General features: G+C 37.2%; 1 protein-coding gene across 9 annotated transcripts in view; it reads right to left on the bottom strand.

Annotated features, from left to right (window-relative positions):
• The window catches only part of SH2D4A (SH2 domain containing 4A), a 114961-nt gene that overhangs the window by 40929 nt on the left and 50609 nt on the right, over positions 1-23423 (bottom strand). For 6 of the 9 annotated variants that reach the window (XR_011972634.1, XM_072635008.1, XM_072635007.1 and 3 more), the window contains 3 exons: positions 15105-15185; positions 7244-7376; positions 3404-3614 (listed from right to left, as the gene is read on the bottom strand). Coding sequence is in view for 7 of the 9 variants with exons in the window: in XM_072635008.1 (XP_072491109.1) it covers positions 3404-3614; positions 7244-7376; positions 15105-15185 (425 nt within the window). In the remaining 2 variants the exon portion in view is untranslated. The remainder of the gene's footprint in view (positions 1-3403; positions 3615-7243; positions 7377-15104; positions 15186-23423) is intronic. The other 3 variants (XR_011972635.1, XM_072635013.1, XM_072635011.1) reach the window with 1 other exon arrangement.

Genomic DNA, 23423 nt, shown 5'->3' with positions numbered 1-23423 from the left:
TAAGCGAAAAATCTACATTGGAGGCAGGAAAGTGTCCTCCATGGCACCCCAGTAATGTTCAAAATGTTCTTTTCTTGCTGGGCATTATATTCACAGGGAAGCAGAAGATATCCTGGTCACTAATTTCCCCAGGGCATGAAAAGAAAATGACATTTCGCCAACTGCAGTCCTCTCGTGAAATGAAGCAATTTGAAAATTGTGGTTAGAGCTTAGGTGTCAATCCCTGAGCTCCGTGTTCCAAGATGGGGCTCATTGCTGACCTTGTCTCGAATCTCCAACCGCCTAGTAAACAGCTCAGTCTGGATGTCTCATCACTGTCCTCCCAACCTCTCAGGCTCATGACCTAAGGGCCATCTTTGGTTCCTCACTTACTCACCCCACTCATCCAAAATCTGTTGCCAAGGCTTATGGGTTTTACCTTTGCAGCATCTCTCAAATATGCCCCATTCTCTCCTCAAATACTGCCATCACTCTAGCACAGGACCTTATCACCTTGCACTTAGCCTACTGGTTGGTCTGCCTGTCTCTCCCCATTCCACTGCATCCTCCACTTTGCTCTCAAAGTAAGCTAAGTGTGTAGGTCACCTCCCTACTCAAGTGTCACCTCCACGATCAAATATTAAGTTCTTTTGCATTTGAAGCCCTTTAGAGCCTGTCTCCTCCCACCTTTACAATCTTCTTACACCCCATATCCCATGTACTCTTCAATTCTGGGACACTGTTCTCTTTGATGTCCCTTAAACAAGACACTCCCTCTTCTGACCATAGACATTTTCTCTGGCTGTCTCCATGTCTGGCATGCTCTCCCTTCTCATCTTTCCCTCCGGGCTTCCCTGGCTTTCTTCAAATCTCAGCCAAAATCCCACCTTATACAAAAAGCCTTTCCCAAACCCTTTGAATTCTAGTACCTTCCCTCCATTGATTATTTTCTATTTATCCCATCCTTAGCTGTTTGCATGTTGTCTCCTCCATTAGATTATGAACTCCTCAAGGGCAGGAATTAGTTTTTGCTTCTTTTTTGTATCCCACCACACTACCTGGCGCATAGTAGGTGCTTACTGACTGGACCTTTTCAAGAGCAGAAGCAGAAATATATAAATGCCACATTCATTCTCTTCCATTGTTATAGAATTCCTCTGTATTTTTTTAAATAAGGAGAAGAATGTTTAATAATCACAAAGAGTGAAACTTTCTTTATGTCTTCTCTTAATTTTTATAGATGAAGTAACTACTTCAGAAACCCAAAGTGACTCGCACAGTGAATCAGGGGTAGAGCCAGGATGAGAAGCTTTGCACGGTGCCTGGGACATAGCAGGAGCTAATGTTTATTGATTGATTGATAGAGCTGAGGCAACTCTCTAGACTCCAGTACTCTTTTCATCACGTTTCCCAGATCTTTTATTTCTTACTACTCTTTTCTGCTCTCACTCAAGCTACAATGGGAAACACTAAAATAATACCAGTAATCAGGAGAAAAAAATCTTTTCTAGCCAAAAAACAAGAGGGATAGGAAATTTCTACCATGATGACACTGTCATTTTCCACCAGACGCTGGTCAAAGCAAGTTATAATTTTCCCTATCTCCCTCTAAACTTTTCTAGCATCACAGAAAAGGATGTCATAATTGTCAAGAGGAGAATTTCCAAATCATTAACTGCGCGATATCTGTGGAGAGAAACTGCCATCCACTTTTTATTTCATATCAGCTGTAAACAGAGGCAGCCTGGCATCACTAGCACTTATGTAACACTTAAAGGTCTATGACATATTTACAAATATTATCTCATCTGGTCCTCACAACAACCCTGGGAGATAAGTGCTGTTACTACCTTCATTTTACAAATGAGGAGGCAGAAGCAGACAGCGATTACATGACTAGCCCAGGGTCATACAACTAGAAGCAGGGCTTAGATTCAGGTCTTCTTGACTTCAAGTTTTCCACAGCACCATGCCACCTAGGTGATAGTAACACTAAGACTGAGACTCAGGAGATCTGATATCAATTCCTACCACTACCACTGAGTAGCTGTGTGACTTTAAGTAAAGTCACAGTCTCTCTGAACCTCAGTTTCCGTATCTGAGCTGGAGTACAGTTGCATGAGGATTAAATGAAGGAATTGGGAATGTCTAGATTTCAGGAGACTGAGGGGGAGGGGGAGAGTAGGCAGGGCAGATATCATAGCTATCTTCAAGTATTCGGAAGGCTGTCCTTTAGAAAAGGGTTAGATTTGTTCCACCCCCACTCAGAGGCCAGATCTGAGGGAACAAGAGGTAAAAGCTGTCAAGACAGGTTTGTTATCAGAAAAGACTTTCTATCAATCAAAGCCATCCAAACGTGGAATGGGTTGCTTCAAAAGGGAGTCGGTTCCCTCTTGGGGGTCTGCAAGCATAGGCTGGACTGACTACTTGGATAGGTATGTCTCAGTATGGATTCGTTTTGGGAATGGATTGGCCTACATGAAGGCTGAGGTCCCTTCCAATTCTCAGATTCTGTGATTCTATAAAATGAGGGAGGGAGACTAAGTAATTTGAATTTCTATTGTGTTTATTTTTGCCTCTTTGCCTTGACTTATGAGGGGTCAGTATGGTAGAAATAGCACTAGGTTTGGAATGAGGAAAGCTGTGTGACCACAGGAAACTTTCTGAACCTCATCTGTAAAATGGGAATGATAATACTTGTGCTACTTCTCTCAAAGGGTTGTCATGAAGAAAGTGACTTTTCAAAAATAAGTTTTGATGTACTATAGAAAATACACTATTAGAGTATGAAAATCAGAGATCAATTTGCTTTTTCCATGAAAAGCCACTGATGAACAGTGAAATGGAGAACTTCTTATCTCCAATTCTGTTCTCCTTTTACTTCTTAGGTGAAGTAGCTCCTCTACTGCCCTTTGATGGGAGGTATTAATGACCAGGAGGTAAAAAGGGAGAGAACCCTCTCTGCCTCAGGGGTATATACCAACCCCAGGTTAATCATCACCATATTAGAAGCAATCACCAAGGTTACTCAAGGAGGTGGCACTAGAGGCTAGACTGAATTTCACTTTCTAAGTTTGATCTTAGGCAGTGCTTTCATTTTTAAAAAGGCAGTATGGCATAATGGGTAGAGTCACTCTCGGAGTCAGGACAACTCAGTTTTATGTCCCAGCTCTGACACATACTAGCTTCCTGACATGGGGCAAAGTGACCCTCAGTGCCCCAGACAGATCTTTATGACTGTGAGTTGCAAAGTTGTTGATGATCAGCTTGATAGAGGGAGTTTCTTTGCTGGAACTTCCCTGCACCTAGCAAAGACACATTTATTGTACTAGCAGCTGACCGCCCTTGCCTTCTTCATGGGAAAGACGCAACTGGTCCTTGAATCTGTCTCCTAATTTGGGTACTTGTGTGACTTCTGGCCTACCTGTGAGGTTTTCTGGGCGGTCCTGCTGGGTTGAGCAGTTGAGGTTTTGGTGGAAGAGGAGGCCTTTTGGGTTTCTGTACAACACCTTGGGAGCTTTGGGTTCCATCACTGCCCCTCCCTTTCTGTGCAGCCAGGGATAACCGCTTGTAGTCGTCCCTAGCTTGTTTCGCAATAGATCGCCTCCTCTCATCAGCCGCTTTGGACCTCCGCACTAGGAAAACAAAGAGGAGAAAGAGCCTTCATCCATCCACAAAGAGACTACTCACTGGGGTGGCTCTGTGGCATGATGAGTGCATGAGTCCTTAGGATAAAGAAATGTCACCCAATGAATGGTGTCTCTAGGGAGACAAAGCCTCCCGCTTAAAATACCTCTGAAAACATAGGCAGCCAAGGGGCAGCTAGATGGTGCAGTAGATAGAGCTGTGTGACCCTGGGCAAGTCACTTAACCACAATTGTCTCCCCCCAAATAAAAATACCAAAAAAAAGTGGTAGCCAGGATTCCTTCCTGATGTACAGTCTGCCTAGCTCCTGCTGCAAGGAGACTCATGTGTAGGATCTTGTGGTTTCTGGGGGAGTTTTCTAGGTAGTGGAGCTGGCAGAGTTAAGAGTTATGAGTCACCACTGATGGAATTATTCCACGTAATTGTTACCCTAGAATTTTAAAAGGAGCAGGTAATTGTCTCATCCCTCATAAAAAATGTTTGGGATGCAATATAGCACTGAGTCACTGGCAAGTAGGAGGCAGCAGGGAACCTCTGAGGAGCTGATGATCAGGGCAGGGTGAAGCTGTTCCAGTCTTACCCATTACATCTCTCCCCACGCTCAGTGAGGCAGCTAAGCTGGTCCATTTGCTGCTTCTCACACAGGCTACTCCATCTCCCATTCTCATACCCAGAATCCTCTCCCTCTGCACCTCCAGCTCTTAGAATCCCTGGTTTCCTTTAAGACTCAGCTCATCCCTCATCCTTTGTAGAAGGCTTTTCCCAGTTAACCTCCCTATCTAAGATTACCTTCCCTCTACTCTGTATGCATCTTTTATTATATAACTGTTTATTTAGATGCTGTTTTCCCACTAGATTGCAAACTCCTTGAGAGCAGCATCTGTGTGACTTTTGCCTTTCTTTGAATCCCAAGGACTTAGCACAATGCCTGGCATATTGTAAGTGCCTAATAAATGCTTACTTCTCTGATTAAGTTCCTATGTGCAAAAGCATCCCAACATAGAAAAATAATTCTCCTTTTCAAAGTGGACTGATTTATACAAAGAAATCCTGAGGATACTTTAGTCCTCTGCTTTTATAAAATATAATTCTAGGGAGCAGAGCTAGTAGTTCTGGAACCCTACACTCATAGGGAAAAGGTTAAAGAGGGAACAATACATACATATATATGTAGAAGGGTATAAAAACTTTCTAAATTCAGAAAGAAATAAAATGCTAAAGGGATGGGGGGGAGGGATTTTTAGAGAGAACCCTACTCACTTCAGATCTGGGTTAAAGAAAGGAAAATATATACATTTAGAAGGGAATTAAAGCCTTCTAAATATATAAAAAAAATAAGAGAGTGAGGGAATAGTTTAAGGGGAGTACAGAAGGGCATCTAGATTCATGGGAATGGGAAGGCGGGGGAGAAGATAAAGAAGGAATTTTAGGAGGGGGTAGATTAAGTAACAGGAAGGCAAGGTAGTGGGTAGAAGTAAAGTAGAAGAGTCAGGAGGGATAGGAAATAAGAGATATGAACAAAATAAGGATCAGGAGTGGAATTTGTTAGGAGAAAAACAGTGGCAATCATGATCTCAGGCAAAGTTAAAGCTAAAACAGAGTTAATCAAAAGAGAAAAATAGGAATACTACACTATATGTCAGCCATATTAATCAATACTATTTCAGACTATTTAAAATAAGTAGACAGTATAAGGTTGGATAATTGCTGTGGTATAGGAAATGAGTTGGTAGACTTAGAAAAACATGGAGAGACTTAGACTTATTAAGGAATGTTATCCACCCTCAGAGAAGCAGGACAAACAGGTATAATATGGTCTTACACAGATACATATGAATGTATATGTCCATATACGAGTACGATTACAGATATCTAAGCATGTGTATGTATATGTAAGTGTATGTGTATATGCGTATATGATATATGTTTGCATGCATAGGTCTATATACACATACACATATACATATACACACCCCTAGAGATATATACACAAATATATATGTACACATATATATGAATATATATATGTATGCATATACATATATATACATATATCCACACTTAATTGTAGTTTTCTTGGGGCAAGGGAAGAGGAAGAAGGAAAAAAGAACAAAGTGCACAGCAGAGAATAAAATAAAACTTACAAGGAAGCAAAGAAAACATGGACAACTGACACAATGTATAGTTTTTATTGTACAGGTTTTCTTGAAATGGACATTTATTGCTGTATATTCTGAATCCTCCCTTACGTTCTGCTGTGCACATGGCAATGTTTTTTTCTTTTCTTATTTTGTATTTAAGTTTTAGTTTTAAGTCTGTAATGTTTCTTTTTCTTTTCTTATTGTGCCTTTAAGTTTAAAGTAAGTTAATAAAAATAGATAATTCTTTGTAACATCTTATAATACCCTAATTTACCTACTGAAAAATTTATTTAATTATAATATAAGGTTTAAGAACTTTATAAAATTGAGTACATTTGTCAAATCCCTGTTTCACCAATGGAGGTCATAGGGATGTCCAATTATGTAACCATCCTGGGATTTCACCGTATAGGATAAATGGGCCATTGTTTGGATCTTGAAATATAATATCAGTTCTATCATCAATGAGTTGTGTTACAAGAAGCTATGTAAAAGATATCACAAAAGGGATGTAAGAATGGAAAAAGGGTGAGAGGTGAGTCATGCATATATCAAGAGAGAGGAATGATAGATGCATGCTATACTGATTCTTGATCACAGCCCTGGTAGGAAACTAGGAAGGGCCCCAATATGCGGGGTGTATTTTCTCTAAACTTTCCTCTCACCCTGAGGATTTATGGGAGGACATGGGAGGGTAATATGGATGGGATGTACCTCCTAGCACCAAATGAAAACCCCACATTGATGCAATTACAGATATATTAAAGTACTTAAAATACTAAGATTTTCATTAATCTTGATGTGATGGAATTCAAATAATATTTGGGACTTTCTATTTTATAAATGCTTCAATTGCCACCTTTATCCTTGGCTGAGGAACTATGAAAGAATAATCTGGTAGTATGACTTCAGTTGTCTGAGTCCAGGCTGGCGTTAGAAAGAACTGAGAACAAATTTCATATCAAATCTTAATTCTTTCAGAGTTTAGGTGTCTGCATTGGCCTTGTTTGCATTTCATTGTGGACCAACAAGCACACTCTACTCCAGGGTCCAGTTCTTTATAATCATCAATTAGAAAACACTGCACTAAAGTTTCATCCATCAGTCAGTCAGTCTGCTTCTATTATGTGCCAGTTACTGTGTTAAGTGCTGGAAATACAAAGAAAGGCAAAATCCACAGCTCCTGTCCTCAAGGAACTTAACTGTCTATTGTATAAGACAACATGTAGACAAACAGCTACCTAACGTATACACACAGAGTAGAAGGAAAGTATGTATGGAAGGCTCTGCAACTGGAGGGACTGGGGAAAGGTCTCTTACAAAAGGCGGAATTTGAGTTGAGTCTTGAAGGAAGCCATATCTCTTTAAAATCACCCCATTAAATTATAATATGCTTCCTGTCTCCTTCCTACTCATTGTTTAAGGTTCAAGGATTTTAATGAATTAATTGGCAAAGAAAAGATAACTATATACTTACAAGACTCCTGCCACTCACGATCTTCCTTGTTTGACTTCTGGGTTTCTTTCCAATTCTTATAAATCTGTCTTGTTCTCTCTTCTATTTGCTTCAACTCATCATCTTGTTTTTCCCTCATTGTTTCTTTCTTCTGCTTAAAAAAAAATATGCTTCACATATTCAATCTTGGTGACTGATTCAAATACCTTAGATTCTACATCGAAAAGACAAAAACACTACATCACAAGGGGAATGTTTCTTTTCAGTTTTTCATGAAATAATGGTTGGAAGCATGAACATGAATTCCGATTTCAATTTAATTCTGGCTTAAACGGGGTACTTTTGATTAAAGATTTCTGGAACTCAAAACTATCTCATAAAAGCAAAGGAAGCTAAATAGATGATAAAATTAATAATAATTTGCTCTCTGCAATGCAAGAATTATCTCATAATTACTTGGCTAACAGCCAATGTAGTGTGGATAGCATATGAATACTGCTGCAGACAGGGTCATAGTTAAAATAGGATTATTTGACAAACTAGCAACAGATGTCATCAATGGTCAAATAGATTCTAATTGATTCTTCATGTGCTCTAGAAATTTCTTTAAAGTACTCTCATTCTGTCTTACTTTGCTTAGTGAATTATAAATAACACAAAATGATCTTCACAAATAAAGAATAAATGAGATATGGTTTTGACTAAGGTGTTGGCTTTAAAGAAATGCAATGTTTAGTCATTTTAATTCCTCTAGGAAATGGATTTTCAGTACCATTTTCAATCATTTATCTTTTTGTTTCCTACATATATAACAAGTGCCTTCTTTTTTAAGAATGCCATATCAATCCATTTAAAGTAATGGATTAAGGACAAGTGCTGTAAGCCAGGAACAGGAACCGAGGTGAAGGCTGGCAATAATCAGTGGATGAAAGAAATAGCCCAGATCGGGGGAGTACACAGGACCCAGCAGTCAAGATGGAGAAATAAGACTGTGACGAGGACACAGAAAGAAGACAGGAATCACACGTGAAACCAAGAGTCAAGATGGAACAGGTGGCTAAAGCAAACAGAACAGCAAAAACAGTCATAACGCACCCAGACACTGGGACAATGTCTGTTTCAGAGAGAAAGCTTTTTACTTTTTTCTTGTTGGGGCAGGAAGCAGTTACTGGGTCTGCAGGGCATGACCATCTCAGAATTGGAGGCTCAGCCTGCTGTAGCACACTACCTAGCCACAACTGGCAGAGCCTGAGAGAGAGTGCTATGAATTACTTTAAGAAAGGAATTCTGCCCTTGAATAGACTATTTACCTATTATAATCAGTAGGGCATGCATGTTTAGTTGTGATTCCAGTGACAATGTGTGCCAATCCATTCATTTCCTCTTGGAAGATGGTGGCAATGAAGGGTGCAGTGTGTGGCCAGCTGAATAGTGCAACATTAATGAAAACATACATGGGGTGAAGTCATGTTGGCCTTTGCTAACACTTGCTTAAACCAAATGAGCTAAAAGGTGCTTAAGGAAGTCCATACTTAACATTCATTGCTTGAAGGAGTGTATGTGAGCTGTAAGTAAAAGGAGCTGAGAGGGAAAATCTGAGTTTAAATTCTAAAACAAGGTTTGAGTAACAAATGGTAAGTCTATTGAATAAGCTTGCTTAAGCACCGCTAAGAATCAGAAAACAGAACATATGGTTCCCACTGCATCTCTAATTCTTACCCTTTCCCAGTCCTGTATCCACATGCTAGCATAAGGGTTCATTTTTTTTTTTCCAAGAACCATCCTGCTGTAGGATAGGGATTATGAGTGAGAGTGTTTAATATGCTGTTAGATGTCTTTAATGGAGGATACTTATTTTATATGATGAGCGATGCATGTTGGTATAAATATTTGCTACCAAATACAATTTAATTTAAGATGGATATGTTGATATTCTATCAAACTCTATTGTAATGCTGATTATACATATCATATGGAGCCCATAAAACTGCCCATTTCTAAATTTTAACTTCTTCACAGAACATTTGCAGCATCCCAAAGTTAGATCTACCCTGAGTGATGACGTAGACTTCAACACAAAGGTGAATCAATGAACTCAATGAAACAGAACTTCCTCCACTGTGTAATCACAACCCAACCACACCTTCTCATCCCCTGGGATTCTAACCCATATCCTTCCAGAGATCCTCTTAATCAATATGCCAGAGATCTTTCTCCAGCTCTTTGGGGTTTTTTTTTTCCTTTTGCTTAAGTTTTATTGATTTTTAAAAAAATTTTTTAAGCCCAGTCATTTCCACATATAGCCTCTCCACCTTTCCCCATTAGTCCTCCCTTGTAAAAAAGAAAAACATTTAAGTAAAACCAGCTAGTACAATGATTTATATGCTTCATCTGAAAACATAGTATCTCACCTCTCTTAGGCTTTAATTATTTGTTCTTTGGAAATGAGATTTGGTCAAACAATTACTTAGTTTGGCTTCTTTTAATTTATATTATATTATAGTCCTTGTGTATAGCTCTTTCCTGGTTCTGCAAACTTTACTCTTCATTGTTATTTACATCTTTCCACGTTAAAAAATTATTGATTATATTCACATATCACAAATTGTTCAGTCCTTCCTTAATCAATAGGCACCCCGTTTATTTGCATTTTTAACCACAAAAAACTAGGGCTACGGGTAGTTGTTACATCTTTGTTCGAATCTTTGTTTCTGTCTTTGACTTTCTCATGGTACATGCCCCATACCAACTCAAAGCAATAAGTGGTTTAAGGATTTTTCTCACATAATTCCAAATTTTTCCCCCCAAATGGTCTAATAAAATCACAGTTTCACTAACAGTGCATTAGTATGGCTATCTTTTGACATTTCCTCCAACAATGACTTTTTCTCTTTTTATTATCTTTAACCAACTTCATGAGTGTGTGATAAAACTTTAATTTGCATTTCTCTTAGTAGTGATTTGGAGGATGATTTTAAACTTTTTAAAAAAATAGTTTATAGTTCTTCTTTTGAAAACTGTTCACACCATTTGACCCCTTATCTATTGTTGGGTATTGGCTGCTGTTCATTCATATCTACATTTATTCCTATATCTTTATGTATGTGTATATATATATATATATATATATATATATATATATATATATATATATATATATATATATATATATATATACACATATCTATGTAAATTACAAAAATAAATAAATTACCCTTTAATAAGTGTCTGGTAAGTGTCTACTATGTTCCAGAAACTGTGCTAGATACTGGGTATGCAAATACAATAAAAAAACAGAACAATCCCTACTCCTTTCTTTTTTATGCCACTTATTTTTTGAACTATTCCAACTACCCCAAATTGAAATCTTCTTTGTAATAAAGAAAAATACTTTAGCAAATATATTTGCTATAGTGATCATATCTAATGCATACAGCATTCTGCCCTCGTAGACCTCCCACCTAACTCCTATGAGGACGGAGCTGTTTCATTCTCTTCTTTAGGGCTAGCCCTGACTTTTCAGTTTCTCAGGGTCTGGGTTCCTTTTCATTTACATTTTTGTGGTCATTGTGTATCTGCTTATTCATTATTTCTTGTTGAAAAATAAAATTAGATTACATTTACATGTCATAGATTGTTCAGCAAGTTCCTATTTTGAAGGGCACCCTCTTTGCTTCTAACTCTTTGCTAATCACAAAAAGTACTGCAATGAATAGTCTCATGTGCGTATGTGTGTGCAAGTGTGGAAGTATACATATACACACAAGTATTTTCTTCTGTGTTTTTTCCCTGTATGGGGTATAGCCCCAGGTTAGAAAGAGTTTAATAGGGGGTTTTTGGTGGGGTCTTTTCGGCATAATTATAAAACGAGATCCAGAATGGCAGATCTACTTGAGCTAGCCAACATTATGATAATGGGCCTGTCTTTCCGTAGCCTCTCCAGCCCTGGCTGCTCCTATTTTTGGTCATCTTTACCAAGTTGCAGGGTGTGAGGTGGAATCTCATTTGTGCCTCTTTTATGATTAGTGTTTTGGAACATGTTTTCACATAGTCATTTTTACTTTACAATTCTTTTGAAAACTGTTCATACCCTTTGACTACGTATCTGTTGACTCTTGGCTTAGGCATTTATGCTAATTCTCTATATGATTTAGAAATCACTTCTTTCAATGATATTGAATACAAAATTTTCCTACTTCAAAGTTGTTTTATTTTTCTTATTCTAGCATCACTGATTTTGTTCATGCAAATGTTTTTTAATTTTATCATCTGAAATGGTCTACTTTTGTCTTTGGTGATCTCCTCTATTCCTTATTTGACTAAGATATAACCCCACTAAAAACAGTTGTGAAACTTACTCTTTTTCAGTCTTCTCTAAATTTTTTAATTATGTGATCTTCCATATTTAAGCAATAAATTTATTTAAAGGTTATTGTGATAATGTTGCAAGATGCTGGTCTAAATCTAATTTTTGTTAAACTGTTTTCCAATTTGCCCAGTCATTCATGTTCTTGGATTTATTGAAGGATGGTCTACTACATCAGATTGGTTCTAGGTCTTGCTTTTCTAGTCTAGTCTACTCACTGACCTAATTTTCTATTTTTTAACCAGTAGGAAATAGTTTTGATGATTACTACTTTATAATACAGTTTGATGTCTGGAAATGCTATTTCCCCCTAATTCCTACTTTGATTTTCTTTATGTCCCTTAAGATTCTATTCTCTTGTTCCTCCAAATGAATTTTATAATTATTTTGCTAGATTTATACATTATTTCTTTGATAGTTTGATTGTTGCAGTATTAAATCTATATATCATAGAAACACAGAATTTGAGAGCTGAAAGGAATGTGGGTGGTCATGTAACCCAATCTAATATGAACAGAATTCCCAGCTATAACATAACTTGACAAATGGGCATTTGGGGTCTACTTGAAAGTCACTACAGAGGAAGAAGTCACCTCTTCTTGAGAATAGTTTTAATTTTTAGAATGTCTTCACTGACATCCATCCTAAATGTGCCTAACCAGAGCAATAAGCAACTCTTCAATTGCTAAAGCCTTTATTTAAGCAGTCGTCTGTAGTTACATTTTCTGAGTTGGTCTTTGTGTTTTAACTCTTGGCTATTTTATGTAATCTACTTATTTTGAAAGCAATTTCTGTTATAAGAATCTCCTCCTGATTTCTGTTAATACTGTAGAGAAATTCTGATGCTTTTTATGGATTTACTTTGTATTGAGATATTTCATTGAAACTACCGATCATGTTAATAAATTTCTCTGCTGCTCTGAGTTTTTCTATGTAAATAATCACACCACCTGCAAATTGGAATTCATTGGTCTCCTCTTTGCTGATGCCTATGCATATAATTCCTCACTCCATGTATCACTAGAATAGTCATCTTTTGCACAACCTCGTCAGCATCCTTGCTGCCATCCATGTACTTTGTCCAATTCTGCTCATTACCTCCTGTTTCAAAATCATGATCAAATGAACTTTGTCATTGTTCCTGGATAAAGAATGTCCGTCTGTGCCCCTGGGTCCTACTCATTATCTCCATAACTTTTAGAACCAAAATGGTCCTTTATGGTCATCATTTCCTAGTGCATGTTCACTCTTCCTATGAGAATATAAGTTTCTCAAGGGTAGGGACTATTTTTTCTCATATTTGCATTCCCAGTACTTATGTTAGTATGTGGCACATGTTAAACACTTAATAATAAATACCTTTTCATTCATTCATTTTCTCTTTGCTTTTTGTTATACCAAGCATTTTTACAGTTTTATCAGGTCTAAAAACTAAGGGAGAATCCTTGCTTTACTTTTATTTAAACTAGGGAAGTTCCAGTATTTCTGTACGGCAAAAAAATAATGTTAATTCTTGGCCACACACACACACACACACACACACACACACACACACACACTTTTGGTGATGTTAAAGGTTCCTTCCATGCCTATGATTTAGAGGGTTTTTCATGTGAATGAGTGCTATATTTTGTGGAAGGCTCTTTTCTGCATTGCTGATAGAATCACACGGGTTTTTAATATAATGAATTATATATTTTTTCATTATGTTGAATCATATTCACATCCCTAGTATTGTTGTTGTGGTGTTTTTGTCCTTCATTTTCGAAGAAGACCTTGACATCAAAGAAATGATGACATGACTTGTACTTATTGTGAGTGAGGGAGGGCTGTGCAAGGTCACCAGCCTCACTTTCTCCTCCTGAGCCATCTGGATCCAGTGACCAGATATTCATCCAACTTGGATATATTGATTTTTTAGTATATACTGTTCATTTTCTTAGTCTTTTAAAACATCAGTTCTTAGTTTTGTTTGACAATTGTATAGTATTTTTTCTCCCAATTTTGTTGATGTCTCCCTTATTTTGAAATTTTCTTCATTTGTCCTTGGGGCTGGGAGTTGTTCCTTTTCAATTTTTAAAAACTTCTCAGTCAGCTCATTAATCCTCTCTTTTTCTTGTAAATATATGCTTTTAAGGATACAGATTTTCCTTTAAGGACTACTTTAGTAGTTTTGGCATGATGTTTCATTGTTAATTTTCTCTAATATATTTATTGCTTCTATGATTATTTTCTTTGCCCAATCATTATTTAGGCTGTCATCCCTTAGTCTCCATTTAGATTTATACCCTTTGCTCATATTTCCTTTATTGATTTTATTATATCATAGCCTATAAAGGATATGTTTATTATTTCTATTTTGGAATGATTCTTTAAGATTTCTTTATGCCCTAGTGCAAAACTAATTTTTAAATGTAACGTGGTACTCAAGAATATATATATTTCTCAATATTTTCTTTCAAAAATTGCCATCAGTCTTTAACGATGACAACAATTTACTCAACTCTGTTTCCTTTCTATTTATCTTTCTTTTGGATTTATCCAGCTCCTATAATTAACTGTGTTATTATTGGTCTTTTTGCAGATCAGATAGCCTTTCCTTTTAGAATTAGATGTTATGTCATTTGGTAATATATAATAGTGTTTTTACAGCACTCTAAGAGTTTGCAATATGCTTTAAATATATTATTTCATTTGATTGTCACAACTGCCATTGTGATACCTGTCATTTTCTCCATTAGAAGCAGCTAGTTGTTGCAGCTGATAGAGCACTGGACCTGGAGTAGGAAAGACCTAAGTTCAAATCTAACGCTCACTGGGCAAGGATTTGCCTTAATTTCTTCAACTGCAAAATGGGTAATAATAGCACTTATCTTGAATGGTTGTTGTGAGGATAAAATGAGATGACATTTATAAAGCACTTAGCACAGTGTCTGGCACATGGTAGGCATTATATAAATGCTTATTTTCTTCCCTTCCCCATTTTGCAATTAAAGAAAATGAGCCTTAGGTTCAGTGGCTTGCCTAGGGTCAACTAGCTGGCAATTGTCCAAGGTAAGATCCAAACTTCCATCTGACTCTTAATCTAGTGTTCTATCTCCTATACCTCTGAGCTAGTATGTACATTTGACAATGACATTGTGGCAAGGGCTACATTACCTTTAAGCATAATGTAGTTTAAAGTCTCTCTCTCAATATTAACAACTTTTATCATTACATTATTTGAAATCATGATGGCAAACTTTTGTTTTCTGAGAGTCTCTTAAAGCATCAAACCTATTGTTCTAATTCCTCATTTTCACTCTGTGTATGTCTCTATATATTAAATGGGTTTCTTCCATGTGGCAGTTATAGGATTTTGTTTTGTAAGGTTGAATGTTGCTTTTGGGAACCATTTTTAGATTTTGCCTTTAGCTTTAATTTCACCCAAGACAAATGTATGGATATGCAAAAATTACTTTAGATAAAAGTATTAATCATTTCCCCTTGATTTAAGACTTTTCAGGGTTTTCTTACCTGTTGAAATCCATAGCTCTTCATACGATTGATGGAATCTGCCAACATCTGCTGAATATTTCTTGATGAACCGGAGGGTGACTAAGGATTTAATGATCCAGATTTGCTATTATTATTTTGTTTGGTGCTCCAATTTCAAAAGAGACAGGTAGGGGATTATTAGCAAAAGCTCAGCAATCATGGGAGGTAGAGGGTGCAGTATAATATTGTGGAAAGAGAACTGTACCTGGGGTCAGAAAACCTGTGTTCCAACCCAAACTCTGTTACTTCCTAATAGTGGAACTTAGGGTGAGTCACAGTGTTAGGCTACTCTTTAGAACCTATGAACAGCACTCAGAATTAAAAGATCATAGATCTAGAGTTTGATGGGACCTCAGAAATCACCTAGTCCAATCCTCTCATTTTACAGAGGAGGAAACTGAGATTCAGGGAAGTTAAATAAGTTACTTAATGTTATAAAAGTAGTAAATGGCAAAGACAGGATTTGAACCCAGTTCCTGTGACTCTTAAGCCAGTGCTCTTTCCACTCGCCAGAGTTCCCTTAAAAGGTATGAAATGGGTATTTGGATTGTACTGAGAATTAATTATGATCATAAGCCCCCCAAAATTACAGAAACTTTAGTATTAAGACAGGGTTAGGGGAACCTCAGGCTCCACTGGACACAGAAGAGATTTTCAATAGAAATATATCAAAGCAATTCCCAAGATCACAAGCAGCAGGCCAGTGATGCTTTAAGTTGCTAGATAAGGTTGACGTCCAGACAAATGGTGTGTGTGAGTGCGTGTGCATGTGCGTGTGTGATATCTCAAAGGGCAAATGATAAACTATATGCAGTAATTGTCTTCCCTTTCTGGTTATAATGAAGCTTAATTTTAAGGGCCATATAGATCAGGGGTTTTTAACCTTTTCTATGTCTTGGACCCCGCCTTGGCCATCTGATGAAATGTAAGGATCCCTTGTCAGAGGAATGGTTCTAAATGCATACAAATTACAAAGTAAAGAAAATATGTTGAAATACAGTTAATTTTTTTTAAAATAATGGATCCCTTAGGGTCTGTGGACCTCAGGTTAAGAGCCCCTGATATAAATAAACAATACACACTGATTGGCTATACTGATCTTTGCAAAGAGATATACTCTCTCATAGGAAAACAGATCAGACTAGGACTGAGAAAAACTATATGATGAGGGATGAGGGAGAAAAGGTTGTGGAGATAACTACATATGCCTGAGGAAAGGGCTAATGGTAAAGGGAGTCCTACAATGATCAATAAGATTGAATTGTGCTTAGGGCATATGCTGCTCTCCCTCAGTGGGCCTTATACTCAGTTTTTCTATTAACAGACAAGGTTTACGTTGTTGATATAACTTCCTCATCATCTGAGGACAACAAACAGCCATGAGGGCCATTCAGTGTTTCCTATAATAAACTTGAGGCTTTGCTTCAAAGATATATATATATATGTATGTATATGTATATATAGAGAGATATATAGATATATATACACATACACATATATATCTTTTTTTCAGTTTAGAAAAAGCTTCAGGGGTTTACCCTTTCTCTTTATTGCTAAAATATCTAATTAACCACCTGGAAGTCTGTCCCTACATTCCCCCAGCTCCATACTGCTGAGACCTCCGAATTCCTTCTATGTCTGCTGTCCCTGAATTAGCCCATTCTGCCACCTTTCTGACCCTTATATTGATAAAATAGGATCTGTTTCAAGTTCTAAGCAATGCTCTATGTATATTTTTGATCTGGACCTGGGATTTTCTTCTCCCTGTAGGGAAATTCCCATATGGCAACTTTTTCCACCAATGCCCACCAGCAACTTGTCATTAATTTTAAGTCTCGGAGTCACTGAGAGTTTAGGTGATTGGCCACCTGGGTCAAAATCCTGCCTACAGTTCTTACTGGCAGAGTGATTTTGAGTCACAGCCTCTCTAAGCCTCGGTTTTCTCACATGTAAATTGTACATAATGGCACTTATGGCATAGGCTTGTTCAAATCAAGATGAGGCCATAAATGTAAAGTGCTTGGCAAAATTTAAAGTACTATTATTTAACTGTCAGCTTTTTAGTATTCCTTCTGATTCCAAGGTTGGCTCTCTACCTACCTTGTCATGCTATATAAAGTCTTAATTTATAATAAATCTGTTACTTTAAACACCTTTTAAAATGTGTCATTGGCCTAAAGTAACAAACAAATATTAAACCAAACCACAATGGTTTTTTTAATTATTGAGATTTTTATGGAAGGCATGTGCACATATAGAATAGTTAGACTATATATATGTGTGTGTATGTGCGTATAAATATGTGTGTATATATATATATATATACACATATGTGTAGTATATATAGTATAATGCGTATATATAGACACACATACATAAATATTATAATGTACTGCATATAAATAATATAATGTAGAATATATAAATACTATACTTAAGGTATTTATACTATATAATATAATAAATGTAAGTACAATAAAATTATAACTATATATATGTGCCATACATTACATAGAGAGAATAGTATAATAATATTATAGTATTCTCTCCCTCTAATCTCCCTAAATAAAGTATTTCAATGGTTCTTTCAAGGGGTTTATGATCTCGTTATTACGGTTTCTTCCTCTTACAGAACAGATCACAATCTATCATGCCTTTTCATTCCATAAAATTCTTGCCAAGGAGGATTTAATATAACCAGCCTCTGGTAATTACTACAGTGTGACCTTAGTTTACCCTTAGTTTTTCTCATCTATAAAATAAGGAGGTTGTATAAATGGGCTTTGAGGTCCCTCCCAGTTGTAGATTTATAATACTATAATCCACAGATCATGCACGGAGGATCTCCCCAAAGCGGCCTTCCTATAGGCCTTTCGTTTTGGGAAGGTATTGTTCCATGTAGCACTCTGGATGTCAGTTCTTTCATCATCCTTTATTCTCACTACATCACTGGCCCACCCCCATTTCCATTCATTCTACTGCAACCGAGGGAGACCTTTTATGCCGCTTCACATACACAAGTAATCACTGGTAACATGCTCCAGCCTGCTTACAGCCATCCTTTAAAATACTCCATGATTATGTAATGAACTGAAGTTTTATTTTGAGTTAAAACATAGTTCCACAGAGAATTTTAAAAAGATACCACAGTTGGATTAATGAGCTTTCAGAGGTAAAGATGTGATTTATTTTGATGTTACCTTGCACATTAACAGAACAGACACTGAACCCCCATGCTGTCTCTATACATCACTATAGATACGCTTTCAAACCATATTCCTATTTATGAAATGAAGGGCAAAGAGGACAAGAATGGAGCGGTTTTTTTTAGTATTGCCTTGTAATTCTGTCCTAGTTGCTATATTACAATAGACGCTGCTGCTGATTCTCCTGGTTTCAAAATCTTGAGCTAAAAAGGCCTTCAAGATAATAAGGGCTTACACAGAAAGATTTAAAGTTTGCAAAGGGTTTTACATACATTATCTCATTTGATATTCTTTCAATTTCTCATTTTTATAAATAAGAGGAAAATAGGAGTCAGAGAAAAGAGAAGTATCGGACTCAAGGTCACGCAGCAAGTATGAGTGCCATGATCAGAATCCAGGTCTCCTGATTTCCTTTCTAGGGCTGCCATTTCTAAGGGCAAAGAGTTCATACAAACTTGTTAGTTTCCATTAATAAAGAGATATGCTTTTTAAAAAATTTTTCAAAATTAAAAAAATGTTAGTTTCCATGAATAAAGAGAAAGACTGTGGAACCATCATGGAAAAGTCATCTAAAACTAACTACAAATGTAAAAAATCAGCCCAAATTTGGAAGCTAATAGCACCAAGAGCAGACAGGTTGGCTAAAAATGCCATGGCTACAAATAAAGGAAGGATCAGAGATTTCCTCAGTAAGGCAATACAAATGGGAGACATTCCTCCTACCCCCTCAAGCTGGAAATCATCGGTTACTTAGCCAGTCAGTCCTAGGCACAGAGAAATGAAGAGATAGGCTAGTGGCCACCAAGTTAGCAAGTGTCAGAGGTGGAATTTAAACCACGTCTTCATGACATGGGTTACCGACCATGCCGGGCCTCTACCAACTAGTTGTAGGAATCTATATGCTCCCAGTTGTGGGGAACTTGTGGCCTCGAAGTCACATGTGGCCTTCTAGGTCCTTGAGTGTGGCCTTTTGACTGAGTCCAAGTTTTATAGAACAAATCCTTTTATTAAAGAGATTTATTCTGTGAAGTCTGGTTTCAGTCAAAGGGCCACACTTGAGGACCGTGGCTTTGAGGCCCCGCTAGACCATGCTGCTGGTACTATGCCAGATTGCTTTAGTCAATTTCTATGACTTTAATCTGTGCTGATTGGTATAATAATAACAATAGTAACAGTTACAACAACTGGGTTTTTTTACTGGGTTTTTTTTCCTGGACCTATGAGGTCCTTTTTAGCTGGACCTCATTTCATTTGCAAAGAGGACTCATGGTGAGGAAAACTATCTGCCAATGTAGATCAGCAACTGTTTAGGGACTTAGTCTTATATTCCTGTAAAAATTTAATGAGTGTTAAACTTACAAATGTGACAGGCTCAAACATATTTAAGAAACTGGGCTGTAAAAAGATGCAGTTAATATTATATGCTAAAAGAATTATCTCTCCCCTGTGGACTCTTTGTCATGTGAGATGGATTGGTCTCATTATATTCATTTTTAAAACTGGTTTGAGAAACACTTCATCTCTGACTTCTAAATTATCCATTAAATTAATGCCCACTAATTTTTCATTCCATGATTTTTCAGAATGACTTTTACCGGTCACACAAATGCAGTGATGCCACATGTCTGACAGCTCCTTTTCTGGGTGTCTTGAATTCCGGGCTTCCAATGTTACATGGCCGTTGCTGTATCTTTGCTATTCAGCTCCCTAAAGCCATTGCTGATGTAGGGGTGGGTGGGCAGGCACAAGAGGAAGTTAGGTTGACTACCTGAGAGCAAGTCCTGTTATGTCTTTGTCTCCCCAGGGTCTTGCTCAAATAGGCCCTTAATAAGTGCTTGTATAATAGTGTATGCCCAGCACATAGGATCACAGAGCTAGCATTGGAAGGGACCTCAAAGGCTATGTAGTCAAACCTAATTTTATAGATGAGGAAACTGAGGAACAGGGAGGTTAAGAGATTTGCCCCTGGCCACATGAATAGTGGGTTTAATAAATGTGGTTGATTGAGTGATTGACTGAAATGAACTGATACGCATCAGGGATTATTTGTTTTAAATAACGTGACCTCAGGTAAGTCACTTTTTCCCTTTGTGTTTCATTTAGTTTCCTCAACTACAATTTGTGGAGGTTAGACTATATAATCTAATGTCTATTCCAGCTGTAATATCTCTGATCTTATTAAATGTAGTTATAACAATGTTGGCATGCTAAATAAGAGAGGTCTGGTGAAGCCTGAGCACATAAAAACTTATTCTTCAGCTATTCCTGCATGCATGAAAACCAATTTTAGCTTGCGTGTTTGTTTTGTCCTGTTTCTTCAAAGGATGGATTCTGGCAAAATGTTTTTCCTCTCATTCTGCATGAAGCTAAGTAACAGGTCTCACTCAATTTTTCACTTTCCAATTGGTTCTCATGCCTTTCTTGGAGAATTAATCTCACAGCTGGATATATAGGAACAGCTTATCTGAAAATGGGCTTTGTGATTAATTTTTTAAATCTACCTAACATTTGTTTTAACTGAAAGCTATAGACTCATACTGTCTTTCCTGATTCCCCTCCTCCCTTCCCTGCAACTAGGACCCTCTCCAGCACATCAGCTTGTATCGAATACCTTGTGTTCATGTTGCATATACTCATCATACACTTACATATGTCCATGGACTAATGAATGAATAACTCACTTTAGAACACTTTGGGATCATATACCTGCCTGGTGATGCTGGGCAAGATACTTAATAATAATAGCTAACATTTACATGGATCTCCTTCGTGGTGCAGTGGATAGAGTGCTGCTCCTGGAGTCAGTAAGACTCCATCTTTGTGAGTTCAAATCCAGGTTCAGCTGCTTCCTAGTGGTGTGACCTTGGGCAAGTCCCTCAACTCGGTTTACCTCAGATTTCTCATCTGTCAAAAGAGTTAGAAAAGGAAGTGGCAAACCACACCAGTATCTTTGCCAAGAAAACCCCAAATGGGATGGTAGTCCAACGTTGGACTAAACAGAAAAAAAAGATTACACAGCACCTATTATGTTCCAGATGCTCTGTAAGCACTTTACAAACATTATCTGATTTGATCCTCACAACAACTCTAGGAAGCAGGTACTATTATTATCCTCATTTTACAGAAACTGAGGCACACAGAGGTTAAGTGACTTGCCCAGGGACACACAGCTCGGAAGCATCTGAGGTCGGTTTTGAACTCAGGTCTTCCTGACTCTAAGTCTGGCACTCTATCTACAGTACCACCTAGTTGCCCTAACTAATTTCTACTTACTGCTAATTATTAAGAATTTATAGTTTATTTGGAGCAGGGCCCCATGAGCTGTTTCTCCTAGGGGATGCTTATTTAAGTAAAAGGACAGTCTTGAACAATTGGAATCAATGCTAGAAATGATACCGCTGGTAAAAAATAAAATAAAACAAAACAAAAACAAAAAAACAGCCTAGTCCATAAGCTTCTTTGAGATGACAAACTCCTTGGGGATGCGGAGTTCTCTTCTTTGTCTTTTGAATAAGGCAACCTCAGGCAAGTCACTTCCTGCCTTTGGGATTCACTCAGTTTCCTCATCTCCAAAATGGAGAGGTTGGACTCTAAATGTCCCTTCTAAGGGATTTAAGTTTTAGGGATGTTAGATTTAAGATCTAACAGTTTATGATTTTACCTTTCCTTCTACTCCTAACCCCAGTGATAACCATGTTCACAGTGCACACAGTGCACAGTTCACACATGTGCACACATATGTGTGCGCACAAACACATACACACACACATGCTTAATATTTACTGACTACACCAGACACAGCTCTGAGGACACCATCAGATGTTCACAGTACTAGTAGTTAACTGGTAAAAGCATGGTGACTAATGATGTAACATTGCACTGAATGGGTTTAGGTGTCCATATACTTCTGTCCTTGCAGTAGCCTTCTCTATATGTGCACTCCTAAAATCCCTTTATTTAGCTAAAAACAAGACATTTCCCAGTTGAAAAGCTGAAGCGTAGAAAAGTGCCTCTAGTCATCCCAAAGGCAATTTGCAAGCAAGTTATTTCTTTCTAACATCTGACATTCTTAAATATCAAAAGTTTTTACAGTGAACTCTCAGTAAAACATAACCTGGGGTCAAATAATCCTTTTTTTTAGCAGAATGATTAAATGACAAATGACTACAAAGGCTTTAGCTATTATTTTTTGAAAACTATCTGAGTTTAACAAACACCAAATAAAATGTGTATTTCCATATACATAGCAACCCTTCCCTCCCCCCCCCCCCAAAGGATTGCAGATAAAACTAGGAAATTCTCTTATGGATATCTTTTTTTAGATAGATAATAAATTCAACATGTAACTTTCAAGGCTGTCCTATTTGTCTGTGATTTTTTTCTGGCCTTCTAAAGGATTTATTTTTAAAAACAAGCAAAACAATTTCAAGGGCATGGCCAAAAGCCCAGTATATACCACTTTGCTAAAGAGTTGTGAGGAAATCACTTTATTAACCTTAAAATGCGACATAGATGTCATTCATCCCAATCTTCTACACCTTTTATGGCTACGGTACTATAGGATGGTAACTGACTTTCAGGATCGCTACTCTTAATAAATAAGTTATAAAATACTTTTTGAAACACAGGATCCTATGATTTATAGCAGGAAGGGGCCTTAGAAGACATTTCATCTAACCTCTCATTTTACAAATAAGGAAACTGAGGTCCACAAAGGTTAATGAAAGATTAAGTTACATTCAACATATTTTAAATTTTAAACAAATTTTATTCCAATTCTCTAAAAATTGGTAATTAATTTATAGTAGGAAACTATGTATTCAGTTAGCCAAAATATTAGCTATAACACCCAATCTTCCTACCAGTTTGAATGGAAGGGAGTTTACTGTGACAAATAAAAAACTGCATTTTGCACCATGTCCACATTTAAAATAAGGGGAGAAATTGATTATTGTAGGTCTTGCTTCAAGAGTTGAATGAGACTGTATTTTGATAAAGTTACAGAGAATCTTGGTGCAAATAAGGCAAAGACAGTAATTTTCCTGAGGCTACAGATTAGTGGGATGGAACAATTGGAAAGCGCGGTTTACTG

This window comes from Notamacropus eugenii, chromosome 1 (assembly GCF_028372415.1).
Source record: "Notamacropus eugenii isolate mMacEug1 chromosome 1, mMacEug1.pri_v2, whole genome shotgun sequence".
Lineage (NCBI taxonomy): Eukaryota > Metazoa > Chordata > Mammalia > Diprotodontia > Macropodidae > Notamacropus > Notamacropus eugenii.
Note: the sequence above shows the minus strand (reverse complement) of the source record. Positions and strands in the feature narration are given on the sequence as shown.